This window comes from Gekko japonicus, unplaced genomic scaffold (genome assembly GCF_001447785.1).
Source record: "Gekko japonicus isolate JY-2015 unplaced genomic scaffold, Gekko_japonicus_V1.1 scaffold3, whole genome shotgun sequence".
Lineage (NCBI taxonomy): Eukaryota > Metazoa > Chordata > Lepidosauria > Squamata > Gekkonidae > Gekko > Gekko japonicus.
Window position 1 is genome coordinate 1,360,787 of NW_015170887.1, and position 21,958 is coordinate 1,382,744.

General features: G+C 48.6%; 1 protein-coding gene across 1 annotated transcript in view; it reads left to right on the plus strand.

Annotated features, from left to right (window-relative positions):
• Positions 1-16,854, plus strand: part of LRRC74A (leucine rich repeat containing 74A) — a 60,734-nt gene extending 43,880 nt beyond the window's left edge. Inside the window, exons 14-15 of the mRNA XM_015418336.1 lie at positions 14,693-14,846; positions 16,249-16,854. Of these exons, the coding sequence (XP_015273822.1) occupies positions 14,693-14,846; positions 16,249-16,854 (760 nt within the window). The remainder of the gene's footprint in view (positions 1-14,692; positions 14,847-16,248) is intronic.
• The last annotated feature ends 5,104 nt before the right edge of the window (positions 16,855-21,958 follow it).

A 21,958-nucleotide genomic window follows, 5' to 3' on the forward strand; every position in this document is an offset into this window, starting at 1 on the left:
GTAGCATTCTGATTGCTCATTTGCAGGGTGGCACTTGCAGAAGACCCTGCTCAAGTGATTAATTTGTCATGGCAGTACATAGGTAGACAGGTAGCCTTGCAGATATGAGGGTCCAAGGCCATGACCCAATATGCATGTACATCTTACTGTAGGTTTTCAGCGCAGTAAGCCTTTAATCTTGATTTCAGATTCTATGCCCGCCTTACGCAGCATTCTTTTCCCACCAGTGTACTTATTCTGCAGGTACAATTTTTTAAACGAACTTTTCTAAATCAAGGTGGAACGTCACTTGTGATGTGTGGAGCTTAGCATACAAAGTTGTTTTCTTTTTAAATCACGCAATTGTCCGATCACAGCTGCACAGTAGTGTCCAGCAAGCGCCTTCCATTTCAATCCCCCTGGTTCAGGTTTTGTGCTTGCATTTTAGGGTTAGTTGGTTGAATGAAAGGGAAAAGAAAGACATGTAGACAAAGGGGGAGAAACCTGATGTTGAAACTGACCAGACTTTTTTTGAAACTGACAAGCAGCTGCAGAGCCCTATTTTCCATATTGCGGTGAACTAGGGGATTCTCTGCTGTGTTATCGGCCACTGTGGAAAATGGGAAAGAATCACATGATCTCATAATATGGGGGAACATGTTGAGTGTACAGAATGCATGGTAGAACCCTCTGGCATTTGCATTGCAAGCTGTGATAGTTGGCAACATGTGAGTGTGTGCACGCTCCTGTGCAAAATCAGCTGCAACTCCTCCACACTTTGCACAGGGCTGCAATTTGTATTCTTTTCCCACCAGTGTACTTATTCTGCAGGTACAATTTTTTAAACGAACTTTTCTAAATCAAGGTGGAACGTCACTTGTGATGTGTGGAGCTTAGCATACAAAGTTGTTTTCTTTTTAAATCACGCAATTGTCCTATCACAGCTGCACAGTAGTGTCCAGCAAGCACCTTCCATTTCAATCCCCCTGGTTCAGGTTTTGTGCTTGCATTTTAGGGTTAGTTGGTTGAATGAAAGGGAAAAGAAAGACATGTAGACAAAGGGGGAGAAACCTGATGTTGAAACTGACCAGACTTTTTTTGAAACTGACAAGCAGCTGCAGAGCCCTATTTTCCATATTGCGGTGAACTAGGGGATTCTCTGCTGTGTTATCGGCCACTGTGGAAAATGGGAAAGAGACACATGATCTCATAATATGGGGGAACACATTGAATGTACAGAATGCACGGTAGAACCCACTGGCATTGCAAGCTGTGTGTGTGTGTCTGTGTGTGCACGCATGCCTGTGCAAAGTCGGCTGCAACTCCACCACACTTTATACAGGGCTGCAATTTGCGCCTACACACTGGTCATGATCTTGGTAAATTTTTAAAGCCTGTCCTGTGTGGATGGCCCTCTTCCTCCAAATGGATGGTGCCTCACTGTGCCTGTGCCAGCCCAGCCAGCCCAGGTCACATGATGCCAGCAGCGAGCACAGTGAGGTGTCAAGGCAGGCCATTCTCTACGATTTTCTAATTTGATGTTGCACACTGCTCGTGATCTTGGCAGTTTTTTACAGCCTGTTCTGTGCAGATAGCACTCTGTCCTCCAAATGGATCAATCCCAAGTGATTCTTAAGTTCATCAGTTTGCAGAAGGTCCACGTGGCTCAGCCACCCTTTTAATGTTAGGCTTCTGGAGACTGCCAAAACGGACCCCCCCAACCCCCCCCCATTTGTTCACTAAAGCATTAAAGGCAAAACATTTCTAAAGCTTTAGGCTTCCCATCCAGGCCTGTAGCTAGGCAGGGGTGGGGTGGGGGTTATGTCACCACAGATGTGCCCAGCCCCCTCTAGGATGATGCCAGACCCCCAGTGCAGATAGGGGTCCTTTGGTTTCAAGCACAGAGCAGGCAGGAAGGTGGTGGCTCCCAATAGTATTATCTCGCTACTGGTCTCTTTGCAACAGGTGTATAGAATGGCCTGCCTGGTGCCTCACTGTGCCTGTGCCAGCCCAGCCAGCCCAGGTCACATGATGCCAGCAGCGAGCACAGTGAGGTGTCAAGGCAGGCCATTCTCTACAACTCTTACAGAGAGACTGGTAGCAAGATAATTCTATTAGGGGTCACTGCCTGCCTGCCTGCCTGCTCTGCACCAGAGGAGGCCGGGCCTCTCCATTGGCTGGGGCAGCCAGGCTGCCTCCCTTGGCCTTGAGGTGGCAGGGAGGCCAGGCTGACCATGTAACCCAGAGGGAGAACCAAACACGGCTCGGGGATGAGGCTCTGTGCTCAGCACATGCTCTAGGGCTGCCAGGCACTGGACCCATGCATGGTGCTGGCTCATTGGGTGAGTAGACAGTGACAGCAGCATCACTTCTCTCCTTCCTTGGCTCCTAGCCAGACTCATTTCAATGACCCCAGCAAAAATTGTCTAGCTATGGGGCTGTTCCCATCCCAGTCTCTCCCTCTCTTTACATCTCATGTCAATTTCATTCCGTGCTGACAATCCCCCCCTTCATTTTGTTTCCATGCAGCACTGAAATCTTTTTCTTTTCTTTTTTTGCACAGGGGACACTGCCATTTGCCTCCTCTCTGAGCCCCTTTTCAAGTTGATACCAGCAGGGAACTAAACCTTGTGCACCTCCTTTTAAACTCCCCCCCCCCGGGTCATTTGAATTTTTTAAAAAATTCAGTGATCCAAGACTAGGGATATTCTCATATTGCTAAACTCATGCCGCTTGTCAAAAAAAGGGGGGGAGAATGGAGCTTGTACACTGATGAAGGGGGGATGGTAGTGGAAGGTGCAGAGTGGGTGGAATGCGCTCGATGTGGTCGGGGAGTGACCTTCAAGGGGCGGCAAAAAGGTTGGTGAGAAACCTGAGGGAATCTGTATGCTTTTGAATTACCTTCAGCTTGGAAGTGAAACAAGGGGAAAATTGGCATAAAAGCACTCTCAGAAAACCTGGGGAAACAGTGGCTAGAAAGCGAACTGAGCACTGAAGGGAGAAAAATCAATGCAGGATGACAAAGAAAACTCAGTGGGCATGCACAGTGAAAGCAGGGGAAAACATAGGCCCATGAAGTGCTTTCTGTGCTTGTCAGTACTTTGAACTGAACCCAGTAACTTATGGGCAGCCAACAGAATGACTGCGGAATGGGGATTATATGAATGCTCAACCTAGCTCCTGATAATAACCAAGTTGCAGCATTTGAATCAACTGGAGTCTCCAAGCTGACTTTGGCAGGGGACCTATATAGACTGAATTACAATAGTCTAGTTTCACTGTTACCGCGGCATAGAGCCAGGTCACCAGATCAGTCAAGTTAAGGTAGGGGGCCATCTTTGGGGCTAACTAAGTTGGCAGAAAGTGTTTCTTGAAGCCACATTAACTTGCTTCTCCGGCAGTAATGTTGGATCCAGTATAAACCCTAAGATCTTGATTGTGTCAGCAAGGGTCCTCACTACCCTATTGACTAGGTAGTGGTCAGTCCATGGTTCAGGCTGAGTCTCCAACTCTGAAATCAGACTGTCTCTTGAAGGCTCAGTACAAAAGATTCAAGGTGCGGTCTCTTTCATGTGTTGTTTGAAAGAGGATCAAGGCAATCAAAAGTAGCTATAAAGTCCTGGGCTGGACCCAGCAAGGTATGGATGTTGAAGTCCCCCAGAACAATCTAGGTATACAATACACGGATCTGAGCAACTCTTATGTCTGATGGTTATCAGCCACATCCATAACATTAGATTGGATTCCAATGTGCTTTGTAGCACTTTTTTAAAGAGACTGGGGGAGAAATCTGGGATTTGGGATTTTATCTGTTCAAGTCCTGTCAGTCTGTCGGCTGTCAGAAATTATTGCATATAGGGGGAAAAGGACTGCTTAAATTCTATTTCCCAAAAAATGTTCTGAATGCCCTCCTCCCAAGATTTGTAGGCTGCTTTATGAAGGCTGTACAGCCTTCAAGGGCACAAAGGGAAATGCTTTATCATGGCTCAACCATTCCTACGATTATGAAAGAGGCTATAGCTCCACTGGTTTCTTTGAACAAAGCCAGTCCAGGAGGACTGTGCCATGTATTTGTTCTGAAGATCTTAACTCTTGGTTTTGCAGGTTCAAGGGCAGAGATCCAGTCAAAAAGGTGCCCCCCCCCCCGGTCTTTATCTAGTCCCTGTGGGATAGAAAGAGGGACAGGAATGTAATGGAATTAAATGCAAAACTGAACGCTGCTAAAGACCCAGCATGGTGTATTTATTAGAGTGCTTAAGTAGAAGCTGGGAGGCCTGGATTAAAATCCACACTCTGCTCTGAAGCTTTTGGGGGACCTTGCGCTTAACCTACTCCACAGAGTTGTTGTTAGGATAAACTGGAGCAGGGAGAATTATGTATGCTGTCCTGAGCTCCTTGGAGGAAGGGCAGGATAAAAATGTGCTGGATAGAGAACCTTCAGATCCTTTCAGAAACGAGTGGATTGGCCATTATACCTGGAGATGCCGACCTCCAGGTGGGACCTGGGGATCCCCTGGAATTACAGCTCATCTCCAGACTACAGAGATCAGTCCCCCTGGAGAAAATGGATACTTGGGAGGGTGGACTGTGGCATTGTATCCCAAAGAGGTCCCTGTCCATTCCAGGATCCACCCCCAAATCTCCAGGGGTTTCCCAACCTAGATCTGGCCACCCTACCCCCCACCCCCCACTGGTGGCCAGGGGAGGTAGCACCTGCCCTGTCTGAGGCATGCAACGCCTGGGGAAGGACCAAGGATCCCTAGGAAGGCAGCACCCAGCCTGCCAAAGGCCTGTGGGGCTCAGGGGCACGACCCAAAGCCTGCAAAGAGGATAGAGTTGCCAGCTCCAGACAGAAAAATTCCTAGATATTTGGGGGTGGAGCTAGAGTTGCCATCCCCCCCTAGTGGGGCCAGGGGACCTCCTGATTTCAGGGGGCCCAATCCACCACTGGCCAACTGGCCAACAGGGGAAGCCCCACCCACCCCAAACAGCAGCATCCCATAGGGATGCAGTAGTGACATCATCATGCTGGGTCGTGTGTCGATGCTCTAGCATTCAGGGAGAACTCTATGGTTACCTTAGAGTTTTTGCCCCGAATGCTAGAGCATTGACAGCCCCAGTGTGATTATATCACTACTGGTGACGTCATTGTGCTGCACACACTTTGCACGTGGAGCAGAAAAATCCCAACCAGGAGCCAGGAGCCCCTCCCCCCGCCACAGGGAAGAGGCGACCTGGCAACCCAAAGTGGAGCCGAGGGAGGGAGGGGTTTGGGGTGTTGGAGGCACCTCAGCAGGGTACAATGCCATGGAGTCCACCTTCCAAAGCAGACATTTTCTCCAGGGGATCTGAGCTCTGTTGTTTGGAGATCAATTGTAATTCCAGGAGATTTCCAGTCCCCACCTGGAGGCTGGTGAGCCTAAAGGGGGAGGCTCCAAGACCAACAAAGTCCCATGCAGGGCTCTGAAAGGGTTGCACAGCTCAGCAGGCAGGCTGCCCCTCCCTCCCTCCCTCCCTCCCTCCCTGGGGCGGTTGGGCTGGGAGCAGTCAGGCTACCTTTCCTCAAACTGGCGGAGAGCCAATTTGGTGTAGTGGTTAAGTGTGCAGACTCTAATCTGGGAGAACCGGGTTTGATTCCCCACTCCTCCACTTGCACCTGCTGATGTGACCTTGGGTCAGTCACAAGCTCTGGCACAGCTGTCCTTGAAAAAGAGCAGTTTGTGTCAGAGTTCTCTCAGCCTCACCCACCCCACAGGGTGTCTGTTGTGGGGAGGGGAAGGGAAAGGAGTTTGTAAGTGAAGAGCGGGGTATAAATCCAATCTCTTCTTCTTCTTCTTCTTCTTCTTCTTCTTCTTCTTCTTCCTCTCTCCCCTTGGGGGGTGGGCTAGGGGTGGGGCCTTTTGGGGTGGTGGTTTTCCAATCCAAATCTGCTCCTGAATTACAAACCCTTCTGTGCAGGGACTCTATCGCTTTTGTTCTGTACAGCGCCTAGCACCTGGCTGGGAACAAGACCTATGGGTAAGCAAGACTCAGTAAATGGTATTTCTTACAAAAAGTAGCAAAGGGACTGCTTGGCAGACACAGCCATACACAAAGCACCCAGCCAGATGAGATGCATGGCACAGTTCATCTGACAATCGCTAGCAAGCTGATTGTTCTGTCAACACATCTTGGAAGGCTTGAAATGCCATACCAGATAATTGAAAGAAAGCGTCTTGCTAATTTGCAAGACAGCAGCCAAAAAAGGAATGAGCCTCACAATTACAGTGTGGCAGGTCCAGTGGCAGCTCCTAATTACATTTCCGTGTAAAAAGACCTTATCGGTGCAAAAACGCTGCCTGGCATCCCAGATCCAGTCAGGAAAGGGTGAGCCTGAGGAAGGCACCTGTCACAGGAAGGACAGAGAAGGCCCTCCACCGGCAGCTGAGGTCTTTCAGTGTCCGAGGAAATGGAGTTTTGGACTGTTCATTTGCCAAGAGAAGTTCATTCACCAGCCCAGCACATCAGAAGACACTGCATAAAACTCCCATAGGTAGGTCCTCCTCCTGCTGTGCATGGCTCTTCACTCCACAGGATTCACAGGGGAATGAAGGCCCCACTCAGCTGGCTCTGGCTGTGGATAAGCAGAAAGAGGGCCCTAGCAGAGCAGGTTCCTTTAGAAGATTCTTTGCTCAAGGCCAGTAGCTCCTGGGCTGCTGCAGCATCAACACAGATCTCTGATAAAGCGTCTCCATCTGCTCCTCCACCACCTCATCTGCCCCTTAACAACACAGTCCTAGGCAAGTCTACTCAGAAGTAAGTCCCATTTTGGTCAGTCAGGGCTTACTCCCAGATAAGTGTGCATAGGACTGCAGCCTTAATTTCTGGGGTTTAGCCTTCTGCTGTTAAATTGTGCCAGGTGCTCTACGCCAGCTGTTTCTAGTCTGTTTTGAGAAATCTATACTGGGGACTACTGCTGGTGTAGAAGTACCCTCAGATGGTTTCTGAACGTTAACATGTTTTTTCCAACCAGGGGCTAAGATACCCAATCATATGGCAATGGTGGCAAGAGAATAGGCCTGGTGGACTCTTCTAACATCTGTGTGGACAATGGGGGCCTCACACATTATGTGCTAGTGCAGGGGTGTCAAACATGTGGCCCGTGGGCCATATCAGGCCCTTGGAGGGCCCCAATCCGACTTGCAAGGCCCTGGCTGTTTCCTACTTCCATTTGCAGGTCTGCTGCTGCCGCCATGTCATAGCTTGCTTTACTAGTCTGAGTCGCACAGGAGAGATAGATAGGCAGGGCTCTCCTGTGTGATTGAGTCTGGTAAAGAACTGGCTGATGCTCCTCCCCCTCCTCCTCCCAGGGGGAGGGAGGGAACAGCCAGAGCTTGCTTCCTGGCCAGGCTGCAGGAAACAAAGGGAAGCCTTTCTTTCCTTCCACTGGCTGAGGCTCCACCTTGAAGGGAGGGAGGGAGGGAACCAGGGAGAGTTTGCTTTGCTGGGCTGCCTCAATCACATGGAAGAAATACCAAGCACCTTTAAGACCAACAACGTTTTGTTCAAGGTATGCACTTTTTTGTGCCTTGCTACAGTGTGTCTTTGTTTTGTTGGGATCTTTATGTCAGGGCTCTCCTGGGTGCAACTGGGTTCCCTCCCTCTTTTCACTGTATTCATGCCCTCATGATCCAGTCCTTCTCAGTAAGAAAGCAATGTGAACTATTTTAGAGGAGGAATAACAAGAAGCCAGTGAGGTGGATTAGGCTGAAAGTGTCCAGACCAAGTTTACCTGGCACATTTCATTTGTAGGAAGTTGTAGTTATTTCTCTGGGGAAGACTATATTTTTGTAGACAAACACATGGCCCTCAGTCTGTGTTAGGATGCATTCCCATGTTCTTGACCAGCACATGAAGCAACTTATGTACAAAAGGTTGCAATGCCCAGGCATTTGATGTTTTCCCCTGAGTCCTAGGCTAGGAACACTGAGCATGAGATTTCTGTAATGAATGCCCATAAATCAAAAGTAGATTTGCAGTTTACAGATACACACCTGAACAGCATACTCAGGATTGCTACAGCACAGACATTTTGATGCATAATTCAGAGCAGAGGTTTCAGTTATCAGAGACAGTTAAACAAACAAATTATTGCAAGAATGCTAGTGTTTTAAGCATGTTTTATTTAAAGTTTTAAAAATCTTTGTGTTTGTCTGTGTCCTTTATAAAGTATATATCTCTGCCACCTGGCATTACATTTTATGACACACATGGCCCGGCCCAGCAAGGTCTCATTTATGTCAGATCTGGCCCTCATAATAAATGAATTCGACACCCCTGTGCTAGCATCTCCAGGTCTGTCACTGACTGTAAACACAACAGGGAAATACAACCAGTCTTGCCTGTATGAGATGCATATCGGTGTAACTGGCACCTAATATCTTTAGGTGAGGAGAAAACTTGGTAGATGTGCATCTAAACATGTATTGTGCTTAATTCCCTCTTCCACTGAATGTGACAACTGTACTGGAGTTAACAATTACTGATGCTCTCACCCAATAGTAGTTAAGAGATATAATTAATAGAGCATTTTCCTGTGAAGGCATCATGGAATTAGTCCTCTTAAGGGAATTGACACAATGGTATGGCCCATGTTGTCTGCAGTTGTCCTTCTGAGTTACATCCAAGGGTTTACATCTGCTAATTGATTGGCCATAGATTCAGAAGAAACAAAAGTACTTATTCATACAATTCCTAATACGTTTAGGGTATCCATTACAACAACTATTAGTACAAATAGCTTTTTAATCAAAGATTAGGTTCTGCAAGTGTAGATCTGGTACATGATAGCTAGAAAATGAACATCCACGTGCAGAGGCAGAAGGCCTCAAATTCCCAGATAAAACAACCCCTACAGGGAATGATTGTTTCCAAAAAGCTTTGCGTGAGCACTTCCCCGGGCACTTGGCTAGCTGCTGTCAGATAGTTTTGAGGGATAGATTAAAATTTGACATGTATCAAAATAATGACTCTTGCATTCTTACCAAGAGAACAGAAAACTGGGATCCCAGCTTGCAGTAAATCAATTGTTTTGCGGTATTAGTCATGAATGTATTGTAGAGGGCAGTTAACACTGTTGTTATAACTGGCCCAAGAAAAGGCCACCTCAAGGTTGATTTCAAGCCATATGAGTTCAGTGAGCATATGAGAACTGTTAGAGAAGCGACAACTTGCTAAGAGTCTACTTAGACCGATTCCCCACAAGCAGCTGTGCTGCCCTTGCTCTTCTGTTTCCCCCGCTTGTATTGGTCAATTTCACACTGTTCGCTGCACAACCGCATTTTGACCTGCAGCTCCCCCCAATTTCCCCCACGTCTTCTTGATCTCAAAAAACAAGGATCAAGAAGACACAGGGGAAATTGGGGGAAGCTGCGGGTCAGAACGCGGCCGTGCAGCAAATAGTGTGAAATTGACCAATGCAAGCGGGGGAAACAGAAGAGCAAGGGCAGCACAGCTGCTTGTGGGGAATTGGTTTTACTGTAAATACTGCTGAAAGAGTAGTGTAGTCCACCTGTACCCTAGGGGGAGCTGTGGAGCATTCTCTGGTGTTTAATGGATGAGTATCGCAGAAAATAAATTAATGGAGGAATATAATCACAGAAATTGCAAGTAGATAAATAGGTACCACTTCAGTGGGAAGGTAACAGCGTTCTGTGCGCCTTGGTGTTTAGTCATGCCAGCCACATGACCACGGAAATGTCTTCGGACAGCGCTGGCTCTTAGGCTTGGAAACGGAGATGAGCACCGCAACCCTAGAGTCGGATTTGACTGGCTTTCGAGCAAGGGAACCTTTACCTTTATAATCACAGAAAAGAACTACAAGCAGGTGAAGATGGTGAAAAACCAGAAACAGCTCTCAAGGTAAATGAGGCAATAAAGCACACAGCAGAAACCAAAAAGGCCAGACATCTGAAAAAGAATTGTTCAATTTGGAGAGCTAAACAGACAAAACATATCACAGAATCACCCAAAGAAAAGGCTAAGAAAGCTGCAAATGAATCTGTAGATGAGGAATAGGATGGATGTCTAAAACGTACTCAGAGCAACACATCAAATAGATGGTATATTGATTCAGGCGCCACAAGCCACATGATTCTATGATATAGCCAAAGCTGAGAAAATACCTGAGCTTCCCATTCCCAAGTTGACTGAAAGTGAAGCCAGAAAATGGAGAGAGGCAGCAGCAGAAGAGATACTATAAATTCAAAAGAATAAGACTTGGATACTCACCAAATTGCCACCTGGGCACAAAACTTTAGGATGCAAATGGACATTCAAAATGAAATATAATGCAGAAGCGGAAACTGAAAGGTATAAGGCAAGACTTATTGCAAAAGGATATTCCCAAAAATATGGTGAGGATTACAATGAGACATTTGTCCCAGTAGTAAAGTATCCCACTATAAGAACCTTACTGAGCACAGCAGCTAGAAAGGGAATGCATGTCAAGCATTTAGACTAAAAACTGCCTTTTTGTATGGTGATATTACAGAAGATGGACCAGCCACCTGGCTTTGAGGAATCAGAAGACCAGACTAGGATTGCCACACACCCCCCCAACGGAAGCCAGAGGTGACATCATCGCATCAGGCACATCACATGAGGGACACTCTCGCTGGCAACCCTAGACCAGACCAGTGTTCCCTCTAAGCTGAGTTAGTGTGAGCTAGCTCACTGTTTTTTTAGCCTCCAGCTCACACATTTTTGTCTTAGCTCAGGAAGGATGGCTCCAGAGCAAACTAATTTATGCAGTAGCCAAATTGCTCGCTCACAACTTTAATGCCAGTAGCTCACAAAGTAGAATTTTTGCTCACAAAACTCCACAGCTTAGAGGGAACATTGGACCAGACCCTTATGTGTAAGCTCCAAAAGAGTCTTTATGGCCTAAAGGAAGCAGCCAGAGTGTGGAATGAGAAATTAAATGAAGTACTCACCAGAGAAGGATTCATGAGAGGCAAAACAGATCCATGTTTGTACACCAGAAAGCAAGATAACCAATGGACATACATCCTGATTTGCATGGATGATATAATACTTTGTTTTGAACAAAAAGGGGGATATGATAGGATAATGCACCAGTTGAATCAAAAATTTGCAGTGAAGCAACTGAGGGACATCACATACTATCTTGGTACTCAGGTAGAAAGAGAAGCTGATGGGACCTATCTCCTTGGTTAGAAACAAAAAATAACTGAGATGTTGGAGCATTTTGGAACGAAAGATGCAAAAGAGGTGAAAACACCCATGGAAGTAGGATGCCTGAAAAATGACAGCAGTCAAGAAGCATTGTCAAATAATAATCAATATTGTGAGGCAATCGGAAAACTATTGTATCTAGCCACAGTGTCTAGGCTGGATATTATTATTATTACATTCCATTTGTATACCGCTCACCCCCTGAGGGCTCTGAGCAGTTCACATTACATACAACACAAGCAAATCCTAACCTAGGGCCACATACATACAAGGGGGAGAGTGACTAGCCTACGAGGCACCCTTGTAGCTAGTCGTTGTTGTCTGCGGGAGCTCATTCGATGATGTCCTCCTGGCGCTGGTCTTTGATTGTTGTTGCGACTTCCTGGCTGTTGCGACTCCTTCAGGCTTGGACCGAGCGCACGTCCGCGCATGCTCGCTGCCGACCTCTGTCCAGTAGGCTCCAGCCTGCTGCGTCGCCCTGCCTCCGTGCTTTTTGCCGTCCCAGCCTCCTCTCACTTTGCCTCGCCAGCCGCCGCCATGTTTCTCCGCCGCTGCTCACCGTTCACGCCGCCGCTACACCGCAAGGGACGGGTGCCCCCCCGCTCTAAGAGCAGGTACCCATTTGTCTATTTGCCCTTTAACAGGCTTTCGAGCCGCTGGGTAGGCGGGAGCTGGGACATAGGGCCGGGTGCTCACCCCGGCCGCGGTGGGGCTCGAACAGCTGAAGCTGTTCGGCCAGATGTCAATGCAGGCTTCACTTACCGCTTGCGCCACTGCTCCCTATATAAGTGCTGCTGTAGGACTTCTGAGTAGGAAAGCTTTTTCATCTAGCCAAGCAGACTGGAACACAGTGAAAAGAGTGATGCGGTATCTGAAGGGAACAAGCCAGCAACTGCAGATCCAAAACTAAAAGCATATGTGGACACTGATTGGGCTGGGGACAGCACTGATCGGAAATCCACAAGTGAATATCTGTTTCAGTATGGAGAAGGTACCATTAGCTGTGCAAACCCAAACCAAACAATTGTAGCACTTTCTTCAACAGAAGCAGAATATGTTGCAGCTGCCAAGAGGCTATCTGGATTCACCAGTTAATTTTAGACTTAGGACTGGATAGACCTGAACCAATAGCAACCTTTGAGGACAATCAAGGGTGTATAAAACTGTAACAGACTAAAAAGGTCAACCCAGGGTCTAAGCACATTGATGATAAGTATCATCTTCTGAAAGTTATGCAGAAGTAAGGACTCATTAACTTGCAGTATTTACAAACCGAAGAATTGACTGCTGATGCTCTCATGAAACCATTGCCTAGAGACTGCAATTGGACCCTCCTAGCAAGACTAAACATGATGGAATAGTAAACATGCTGTTGTGAAGGACTGTTGGAGAAGTGACAGCCTGCTTAGAGTCTAATTACTGTAAATACTGCTGAAAAAGTAGTTTAGTCCGCTTGTACCTAGGGGGAGTTGTGGAGCATTCTCTAGTGTTTAGGGGTTTTTTAATGTTTTCTCTTGCAGTTGAGCCTACCTCAATTGTTTCTCTCTCTGCTGTGTGTTAGTATGTGTTACTGCTTGTGCTCTGAATGCCTCTCTGTTGTATTAATGGCAGGCAGTTATTGTCTTCTTTTGCAAAAATCCCGTTGCAGTAAACGAATTGAAAGCAGACTCCAAAGCGCGGATTGGATTATTCCTGAACTCTGCCAACAAGAACATGATATCATTGGGCTACACTATAAGCAGAAGGCAGCAATGGCTCCAGATTCTTCTGAGTCAAACTTGGCCTCTGGCCACCTGACTGTCATTTTGCACTTACTTTGCTGTGTGGTCCTTGGTCAAGCCCAGACATGTCAAGCAGCAGCAGGAAAAGGCTCCTAAATGGCCTATGGCAGAGACAGCATTTCCCCAACTCAAGTCTCCATCTCTACCATTCGTATAAACAGCCAGAACAGTGAGAGGAGGGGGGGTCCATTTTATTTTTACTTGCTCATCAGCTGAGTGCAAAAAAGGCCTAAGGCCACCCCTGTTGCATGGCACAAAATCATCTACTGAATGCACACAATTGTTGCCACATGAAAGTATGGCAACTTTCGCCCAGCGATTCGAAAGTTTCGGCGAGTAGATAAAATGGAAACCACTCCTTAGAGAGGGTGGGCATGCCAATCTCCCTTGTGGGAGGGCGTTAGCTAACGGTCGGATGTCCTGGTCAAGGCTTGTAAGGCGAAACAGCTTCACGGCTACGAAAAGAACTCCCGCAATGGATGTTCCGGCCAGGCGGTGGCAGTGTGGCGATTGACATACGGGTCCTGAAGCCTGGCCAGCAAGCAGCCGTGTGGGAAAATGACGGAGCCAGCCAGAAGACGTCTACACCGGGCAGTGACGGCGCGTGCAATTAAAAATGAATATATGTTGTCTTCCCTATCCCCTACAAACATTGTTAGTCCCTTGTCTATATTGAGTAACTGTACATCGCTTTGAGCCCACTGGGGAAAGCGATTAATAAATGAAAAGTATTATTATTATTACTATTACTATTATTACTAGTAGTAGTAGTAGTAGTAGTAGTAACAGAACTGCACAGCTAGCCTGTTGTGAGACCTAGAGAAAAGCAACACTTGAAGCACAACAAAGAAATCTCATGGAAGTAGGAAGCTGATACATACAGCAAGGGGGAACACTATCATGTACAGCATAGTAAAACAGAGGCTGCGGTCACACAGACCTCTTACCGTGCTAGTTTTCCCATAGTTCTTCTATCCGCGACATTTTATATCACTTGGAGATGGTCAGACGGTCCCTCTGTCTTCCGCTTCACTCGCGCGAAGTACTGATCACACAGCGCGCCGTCCCCGCGGCGGCGTGGTTTTTTTTAAAAAAGAAACTGTTCATGCGCTTGGGCATACATACAAACTAAGAAGACCAAAATAAAAGCTAGCGCCTGCTTGCACATGTGCATAACTTAAACCAGAAACACAAAAAAGGGAGGAGGGTAGCGTGGTCACGGCGGATTGCTGTCTAGATGCCAAAACCGCGGATACAAAGCGCGAGATATTGGAAAACACCTGTTCCAACGGGTGTCAGAAAGCCCGGATAAAAAGAGCGGAAACCGCGGGACTGAGCCCACTTCGGTGCGGGAGGCGGGTTTTCCAATATGAACAGGAAAGTTTAATGTGCGAGGGATCAGCAGCGAAGCCCGCACTAAATGTCCATGTGACCTGACCCAGAATCTCTACATTTTAGGGGGGGGGTTGTTTGTTCATTTTGTTTTTTACAACTGAAGGTAAACTTTGATCTGGAAGCACTCCTTCCCTTCTTCATCCCTTGCCTTTGACCATCCTTACATCTTTATATTCCCACAACTTGCTATTTAGATGTCAATTCCGTAGGGTGAAGGGATAGGTGATTTTGTCCTATAAAGACTTCCAGCTCACCTCTTCCTATTTTATCCTCCTCCTTTCCTTCACTCTATTACTTCACAGAGGCCTGGTGGACACACGGAACCAGATGATGCGTGACCAGCGACGTCAGCTACGGCTGGAGGAGTCACGTCAGAAGAAAGAGAAGGACAAGGATGATCGTGTGCTACAGACATTCAACAATGCCATGGAAGTGATTACTCCACGTAGCTCTATGGTGATATCTCTTAGCCAGAAGTCATTGCTGCAACCGGAGTTTGAAAGTCGTCCTTCCACCCATTTCTCAGCCACCCCTCTAAGCTCGTGGTATTACCCAGCTACTACAGGCGCATCCACTAACAGCCAGCATTCTGCAGAACAGGCATCCTCATCCAACCATCCCCTTTTCCAGAGTGAGCTGCATTCTGCCTCAACAGACATGTTCATCTCCAGCCTAGAAGAGCCCAACCTATATTGCTCAGAAGGCCCAGTTTGCTCTGATTACAACATGGCTGCCTCAGAGCCTGATACAGAGTCCAGTACTCAACCGAGTGGCATAACTGCTTCCCATAAGGCCATGCCTGTGGAGAACAGAAATTTTACCCACAGGCCTCCCTATCACCTGGCAGGAGGTCATAATGTAATTGCCTTGACACAACAAAAGCACCAAAAGAAAGCCGCAAAAAAGAACAAATAATTCAGGCTTTGTGGAAGTAATTGTCCTCTCACGTTTGTTGGAGCAGGAACTCTTCAAAGAACAATCATCAGGTCTGTCTGATTCTCACACACACACATAGGATTGCTAGGCAGTGTCCAGCAAACGGGGGGAGGGGTGTATGTGGGAGGGGAAATGGGGAGGCTGCAACACTGGCTGTGGTGTTACATTACTTCTGGTAAAAGACCAAAAGTGACTTGGGGTAGCTCTAGGAATTATCAGAAACTCTATGGTTCAACTTTGTGGCTTCCGTGCAGTCCCACACTGCCTGTGTGTGCATAGGCCAGCTGCAGAACAGATTTCCAAGCTTTCTTGTAGACTAGGAGCACCCTGTTATGTACGCGGACCGCCACTAGGGGTCCGCGGCAAAGACAGGAGCTTGGCTCCCCTAGACAATAGGAACATAGGATCCTAGTTCCCTCCAGCCCCAACCAATTGCCACTTTGGCGGGAAATTCAAACCTTCCAATGGACTAGGGCTGTGCTGGGTGTGTGTGTATATAGTTGGCCTTGCAGGGCCGTTTTAGTTAGTCTTGTGTTAAGTACAATAAATGTGTGCAACGCATGTCGTCGTCCGAGTCTTCCATGCGGCGAACCCAGTACTTTTCAGTGCCGATGAGGATGGGATTCCGTTGAGCCAGGCCTAGCTCGCATCCCAGCGCAGCACTGAGTTCTGTTCCAGCAATGCACCGTGCACCGCATCAAGGAACACCGCTCCCTGCTACCGCTACGCCATGGCCTCTGCTCGGGGGAACTTGGAGATCTTCGATTCAGCCCATCCCGAACTCTGGGACTCGTGGACAGACCAACTGACTTGCCACTTCGTCTACAATGAGGTCACTGATCCAGGCAAAAGACAAGCTCTCCTCCGTAGCTCCTGTGGAGTGAACACAGTCCACCTCACAAAGAGCCTCCTCACACCCCAGGCAATCCTCGAGTGCTCGTACAAGGAGATCGTCGATGCCCTGACAAGGTACCTCACGCCACGACCAACCACGCTCGCCAGGCGGATCGAATTCCAGGGCCACGTCCAGAAACCGGGTGAGTCGGCCGCGGCTTTCATGGCAGCCCTGCGCCAGCTGGCCATGGACTGTGCATTCACAAAGGTGGAGGAGAACCTCTTGACGCAATTTGCGTGGGGCATCAGTGACCTAAAACTGCGGAGGAAAATGATCGGTACTGCCCACATCAAGATCGACGCGGCCCTCCAACTCGCCATCGCCCACGAGGCCTCCCACCGCAACCGCTCGCCAGCAACATCTGACCTCGTACTCCCCGACTCGGGCCCCGAGAACTCAGAGGAGGAGGACATCCGTCTCATCTGCCCTGTGGCATCAGGATCCACTGGAAAGACCCCAGGCCGTTCCTCATGCGCCAGTTGCAGCAAGGCACACGAGCACAAGTCTTGCCGATTCCGCGACACGCCACACCTGTGGGAAACAGGGTCATCTCGCTCGTGTTTGCCGGTCCAAGGGAAGCCAGCACCAGCAGCCCCCAGCTCAGGCATGCTGCCCGGCCGCCACCACCTATGAGATGGCAGCAGAGATGTCCGACCTCTACCTCCTCACAGACTGGCCATCCCTACAGGTACTACGCCTCCCGAGGTTAGAGAATACCCCGAAAATCCAATTAACGGTTCAGATCGAAGGGTCCCCCTGCACAATGGAAGTGGACTTGGGGTCAGCAGCATTCATCATTTCCATGGACACGCTATGCAGACTTTGCCCTAAGGGGGGCCCCCGCTTACGCCCATCCCATTTGAGTTTGGTGGACTTCCAAAGAAACCCGGTTCCTATAAGGGGGGTGGGGACATTCCGGGTACAGTTCCAGGGGTTCAAGAGACTGTTGGACTTGATAATGGTGGAGGGAAATCTGGTCAGTCTGCTGGGCCAGGCCTGGTTTGCGCCGCTGGGCATCACGGTTGGGGTTGGAGGGGTGCTTAAATGTGGTCTGAGGGATTTTGCAGAGTTTTGCGGGGAGTTCCCAGCTGTTTTTGATTGGGCTTTAGGTTGCTACAAAGGGCCCCCGGTTTACTTGCAGTTAGACCCCCTGGTGGCTCCTATCCACATGCGGTTCCGCACAGCTCCACTCGCCATACGGCCAAAAATAGATGCCGAGCTGGACCGCTTGGTTGCGCAAGGGGTCCTGGAGCCAGTTCCAAATGCTATATGGGAAACGCCCATCGTAACCCCCCTCAAGCCCAACGGCGAAGTCCACATTTGTGCGAACTACAAATGCACAATTAATAAGGCCCTCCACGACCACTCCTACCCGGTCCTGGTCGTTAGTCATGTCCTGGCCTCGCTAGTGGGAGCTAAGATTTTTGGGAAACTTGACCTGGCACAAGCATATCAACAGCTGCCGGTCGACGAGGCCACGGCGCAGACAATAGTAACCCACAGGGGGGCCTTTAAGGTAAAGAGGCTACAATTCGGCATGAGCGTAGCCCCGGGGATTTTCCAACAACTAATTGACTCATTGTTAAAAGGGGTCCCTAGAGTGACGCCATTTTTCGATGACGTCTTGATTGCAGCGGTGTCCCCCGATGACTTCGCCTCCCACCTCCGCGCCGTCCTACAATGTTTTGACTCTGCTGGCCTCAAAGTGAAATGGGAGAAGTGCCTCCTAGGGCTTTCGGAGGTGGACTTCTTGGGGTTCAGGGTAGATGCGACCAGCCTTCATCCAGTGAAGGACAAGGTGAAGGCCATCGTGGAGGCTCCCACCCCCACATGCAAAGCAGAACTACAGGTGTTCTTGGGACTAATAAACTTTTACCACGCCTTTTTGCCACACAAGGCTGCGGTAGCAGAGCCTCTACACAGGCTCCTGGATAAGTCGGCCCCTTGGATCTGGGGCCCGAGGGAAGCGGCGGCATTTAGGGGGGTGAAAGCACTTTTAATTTCCAATGATGTGCTATGCTGCCATGAGTGTGGTGTATGTTTCTAACTGGTGTACATTCCTTCCCATGCACTTAATTGCTTCTTTGCTGTAATGCATATCTCTCAAGGCCACTGGAGGAGTTGGCGTGTCTAGGTTTCGTGGGAAGTTTCTTAAGTTCCCATTTTCTGCAGCCATTAGCAATCTGCCAAATGCCCGCGCGCGGGAGCCCATCTAATTGGGTACTACATAGGGGGGGGTGCATACGAAGGCCCTATATTCTATTATGCGCATAGGTAACCCGCCATTCCTAACAGTGTTCATGTTACTGCATCTATAGTTTTTCAATAAAAGTAAAACCTTCCTAGAAGCATGTACTTTGTTGTCTTGCTGTGGATCCTGACACCCATTTTGATGAATCCTTGCCCGGTTGTCCTTGCGTGTGGCGCCTCTCCCTATGGCATCGGCGCAGTGCTCGGCCACGTCCTCCCTGATGGCCGTGAGGTTCCCGTGGCCTACTACTCAAAAACATTAACGGCCACGGAGCGGAACTATGCACAAATCAATAGGGAGGGGTTGGCAATCGTAGCAGGGGTAAAATAATTCCGCAATTTTGTTTACGGGTGCCCTTTTACTATTCTTACGGACCATAAGCCCCTCCTAGGCCTATTAGCTGCAGACAAGCAGACGCCCCAAGTCCTGTCACCCTGCGTCCTCAGATGGTCCCTGTTTCTAGCTGGCTACCAGTACCACCTGGAACACCGCCCGGGCAAGGCGATGGGTCATGCCGACGCCCTGAGCCGGCTACCGCTGCCAGCCACAGATGCCGATCCCGCTCCTGCACCAGGGGTCCTGCTCATCGAAAATCTCCCGGAGCCTCCTTTGCATGCTGCCGACATCGCGGCCAAGTCGGCCCGCGACTCCCTTCTCTCCCGGGTACTTTTCACACCCCTCCTCCCTCTAGCACTTTCCTGCCAAATGATCACATGACCAGGAGGAGGGGCACTACTCCCTCAGTTCTCTTTTTGCTGCTGAAGAGAACAGATCTGCTCTGCTGTTCCCTGTTTTTTCCTCACCTCATTCTAGAGGCTGAGGAGATTTTTCTCTCTCAGATTTTTCCTTTTGTCATCAATACTGATTTAGTGAACATTAAACTATATTTTAAATAAGAAATGTTTCTGGTTTTTCTCATGATTGGATCAACTGTTGTTTTAGAATAATGTTGTTAACTGGCCTTTGTCTGTGCCTTAACTGCCTAAGGATTCATACAACAGAAAGGCATGTATGGATAGAGTTGGACACGGAAGAGCTCTTTTCAAAGGATTTGGCTGCTCACCAGCCTAAGTGAAGGCACATTCCCCCTCTGTGATGAGGTATGGTGAGACACAGCCTTGGACCCACAGGCTCTTGCCAAAGGCTTTGACTGGGAGCCAGCCTGAATGCTGGCACATTCCCCCTCTGTGGCGAGGTATGGTGAGACAGATCCTTGGAGTCACTGGCTCTTTCAAAAGGCTTTGGCTGTGTACCAACCTGAATACAGGCACTATCCCCCTCCTTGGCTTTGTGTGCCCTGAAGGGAGAAACCTAGAGGTGTTGCCTGACTGAGCCTCTGACTCAGTGGCCCCAGCAAACTGCCACCTACCCAGGAGCCAGCTCGATGTCGTGGGTCCCTTCTTGGAATCATTGATCTCGTCTCTGACAGTCTTGCAGGGATTTTTACAATCCCCATAATGTTTAAGAGTTTCTGCTTCTCACTGCCATTCATTGGCATCGACATGAAGGCAACCTTTGGTGTCTCCAAGTAATTTGACACTGGGCTCACTTTGGGTTCGACAGTCTCGATCCCTTCGATGTCAAAGTCCTAAGATTCCACGTTGAAACTCTTCCTCCTACAGCAGTAGAGCATGCTTTCGGAACCCTCACACTCCCCCTTCTCTCGGTGCCGAGGGAAGAAGCTAGGAGGTGTGGCCTGGCAGACACTGCCTGAGTGAAGGAACCGTCCCCCTCTCTGCCTTCTGTTGGTTCTGACCAGAAGCCTGGAGGTGTGGCCTGATGGGAGCCTCTTTTTGTTATTGTTATTATTATTATTATTAGTAGTAGTAGTATTAATTTGATTTTTACCCCACCCTACCCCGCCGAGGCAGGCTCAGGGCGGCTTACAAAGAAAACAACAAATAAAACAATATAAAATCGATATAAAATACACAATAAAGTTATTAAAACCATTAGCATAACGATAGCGCCACAACTGTAGCAAAGTGCACATACGGCAGTGCCTCCACTATTGGTGGGCTCAGGCTAGAAAAAAAGTTGGCACAGGACAAGGATGATGCAACGCAGCTCCTTACCTAAATGCCTGATGGAAGAGCTCCATTTTTGCGGCCCTGCAGAACTGTGAAAGGTCCCTCAGGGCCCTGATCTCATCTGGAAGCTCATTCCAGTAAGTTGGAGCTGCCACAGAAAAAGCCCTGGACCTGGTCGATACCAGCCTGCCAGCCTGGCATGTTTAGGACCGGGGGGGGGGTAGACGATTTTGCGACCCGGACTGCAGTGCTCTCTGGGGAACATGTGGGGAAAGGCAGTCCCTCAGGTAGTCAGGTCCCTGTGACCATAAAGGGCTTTAAAGGCTTGTCTGACTGAAAGAATCTTTTCCTGGCTGCCCTCAGTTTCAAGGTGAAATTCTTGGAGGCATGGGTCAGAAGGGTATTGTGCCCATTAATTGGGGTTGTTTGAATCTCTTCAGCCCCTGTAGTTTTGGAGAGTGGTGGAAGTGGGTGGAGTTTTTTCCTGTTCTTGTTGCTAGTACTGTCGAGAGACAACAGACTACTTATGCTTAAGGCCTGCTGTGCTTTATTTTACTACACACTCTATGGGGACTGCCTTGATTCCAGGGTCAGAACCAGTTCTTTGTTGATCTCCACTCCAAGCCCTCCTACTAATGCCTACTTTTAAAGGCTGATACAGTGACACAACAGCCTCAGTACACCAGCTTGCTGCAGTCTCTCAGCACTGATACTTAACCCTAAGGGGCTTTTCAACATAGGTGTTGTTTCAAACCCAGCCAAGGCTGACTGTTGTGAACTCCATAGGGAACTCAGTAGTGATCAGCAAATATGCTATTAGAGGCAAGCCTCAGTAGTTCGCCTCTCCTCTCAGTTCCATGGTAGCCTTCGGAACCATCATTGATTTGGGAGACTCCTTAGCTGCCACTGTTTTTTCATTAGCAATGATAAATCCGCATGAGACACTCCTATGTGATGACGTTCATAGTGAATGCCAGCTTGTTATAATGGTTTGAGTTGCGCTGGATCTGGGGGACCCAGGTTCAGGTGCCATTGTGTGGCTGCAGGGAAAGGAAGTTAGGCCTGGGGAATCCAGGCCTGATTCATTTAAAAATGTCACATCTAGTTTGGCCCAGAGTGGCAGGGTAGGGAACTGCTTCTGCTCTACACAAGCACTTCTTAACTAAATACCCGCTTCTAAAATCCCCAGGTCTAACACCAAGCTGGGATGAAATAGTACCTAGCTCTCCTAGAGTCATGAGATGCAGCCTTATGACTTCCATTCACTAGAAGGCAAAATAAAATAATCAGATCAGACAACCTGGTCCAGGACGGAAGATTTGTGCTTGGAAGCAGCCTTCTGTCTGTGTTCAAATGGCTGGAGGCATATCTGGATGCAAATCGAATGGGACTTGTAATGCATGACTAGTTGTCTATGATTAGAGTGGGTTTAGTACCATGGTGTATAGGAAACAAG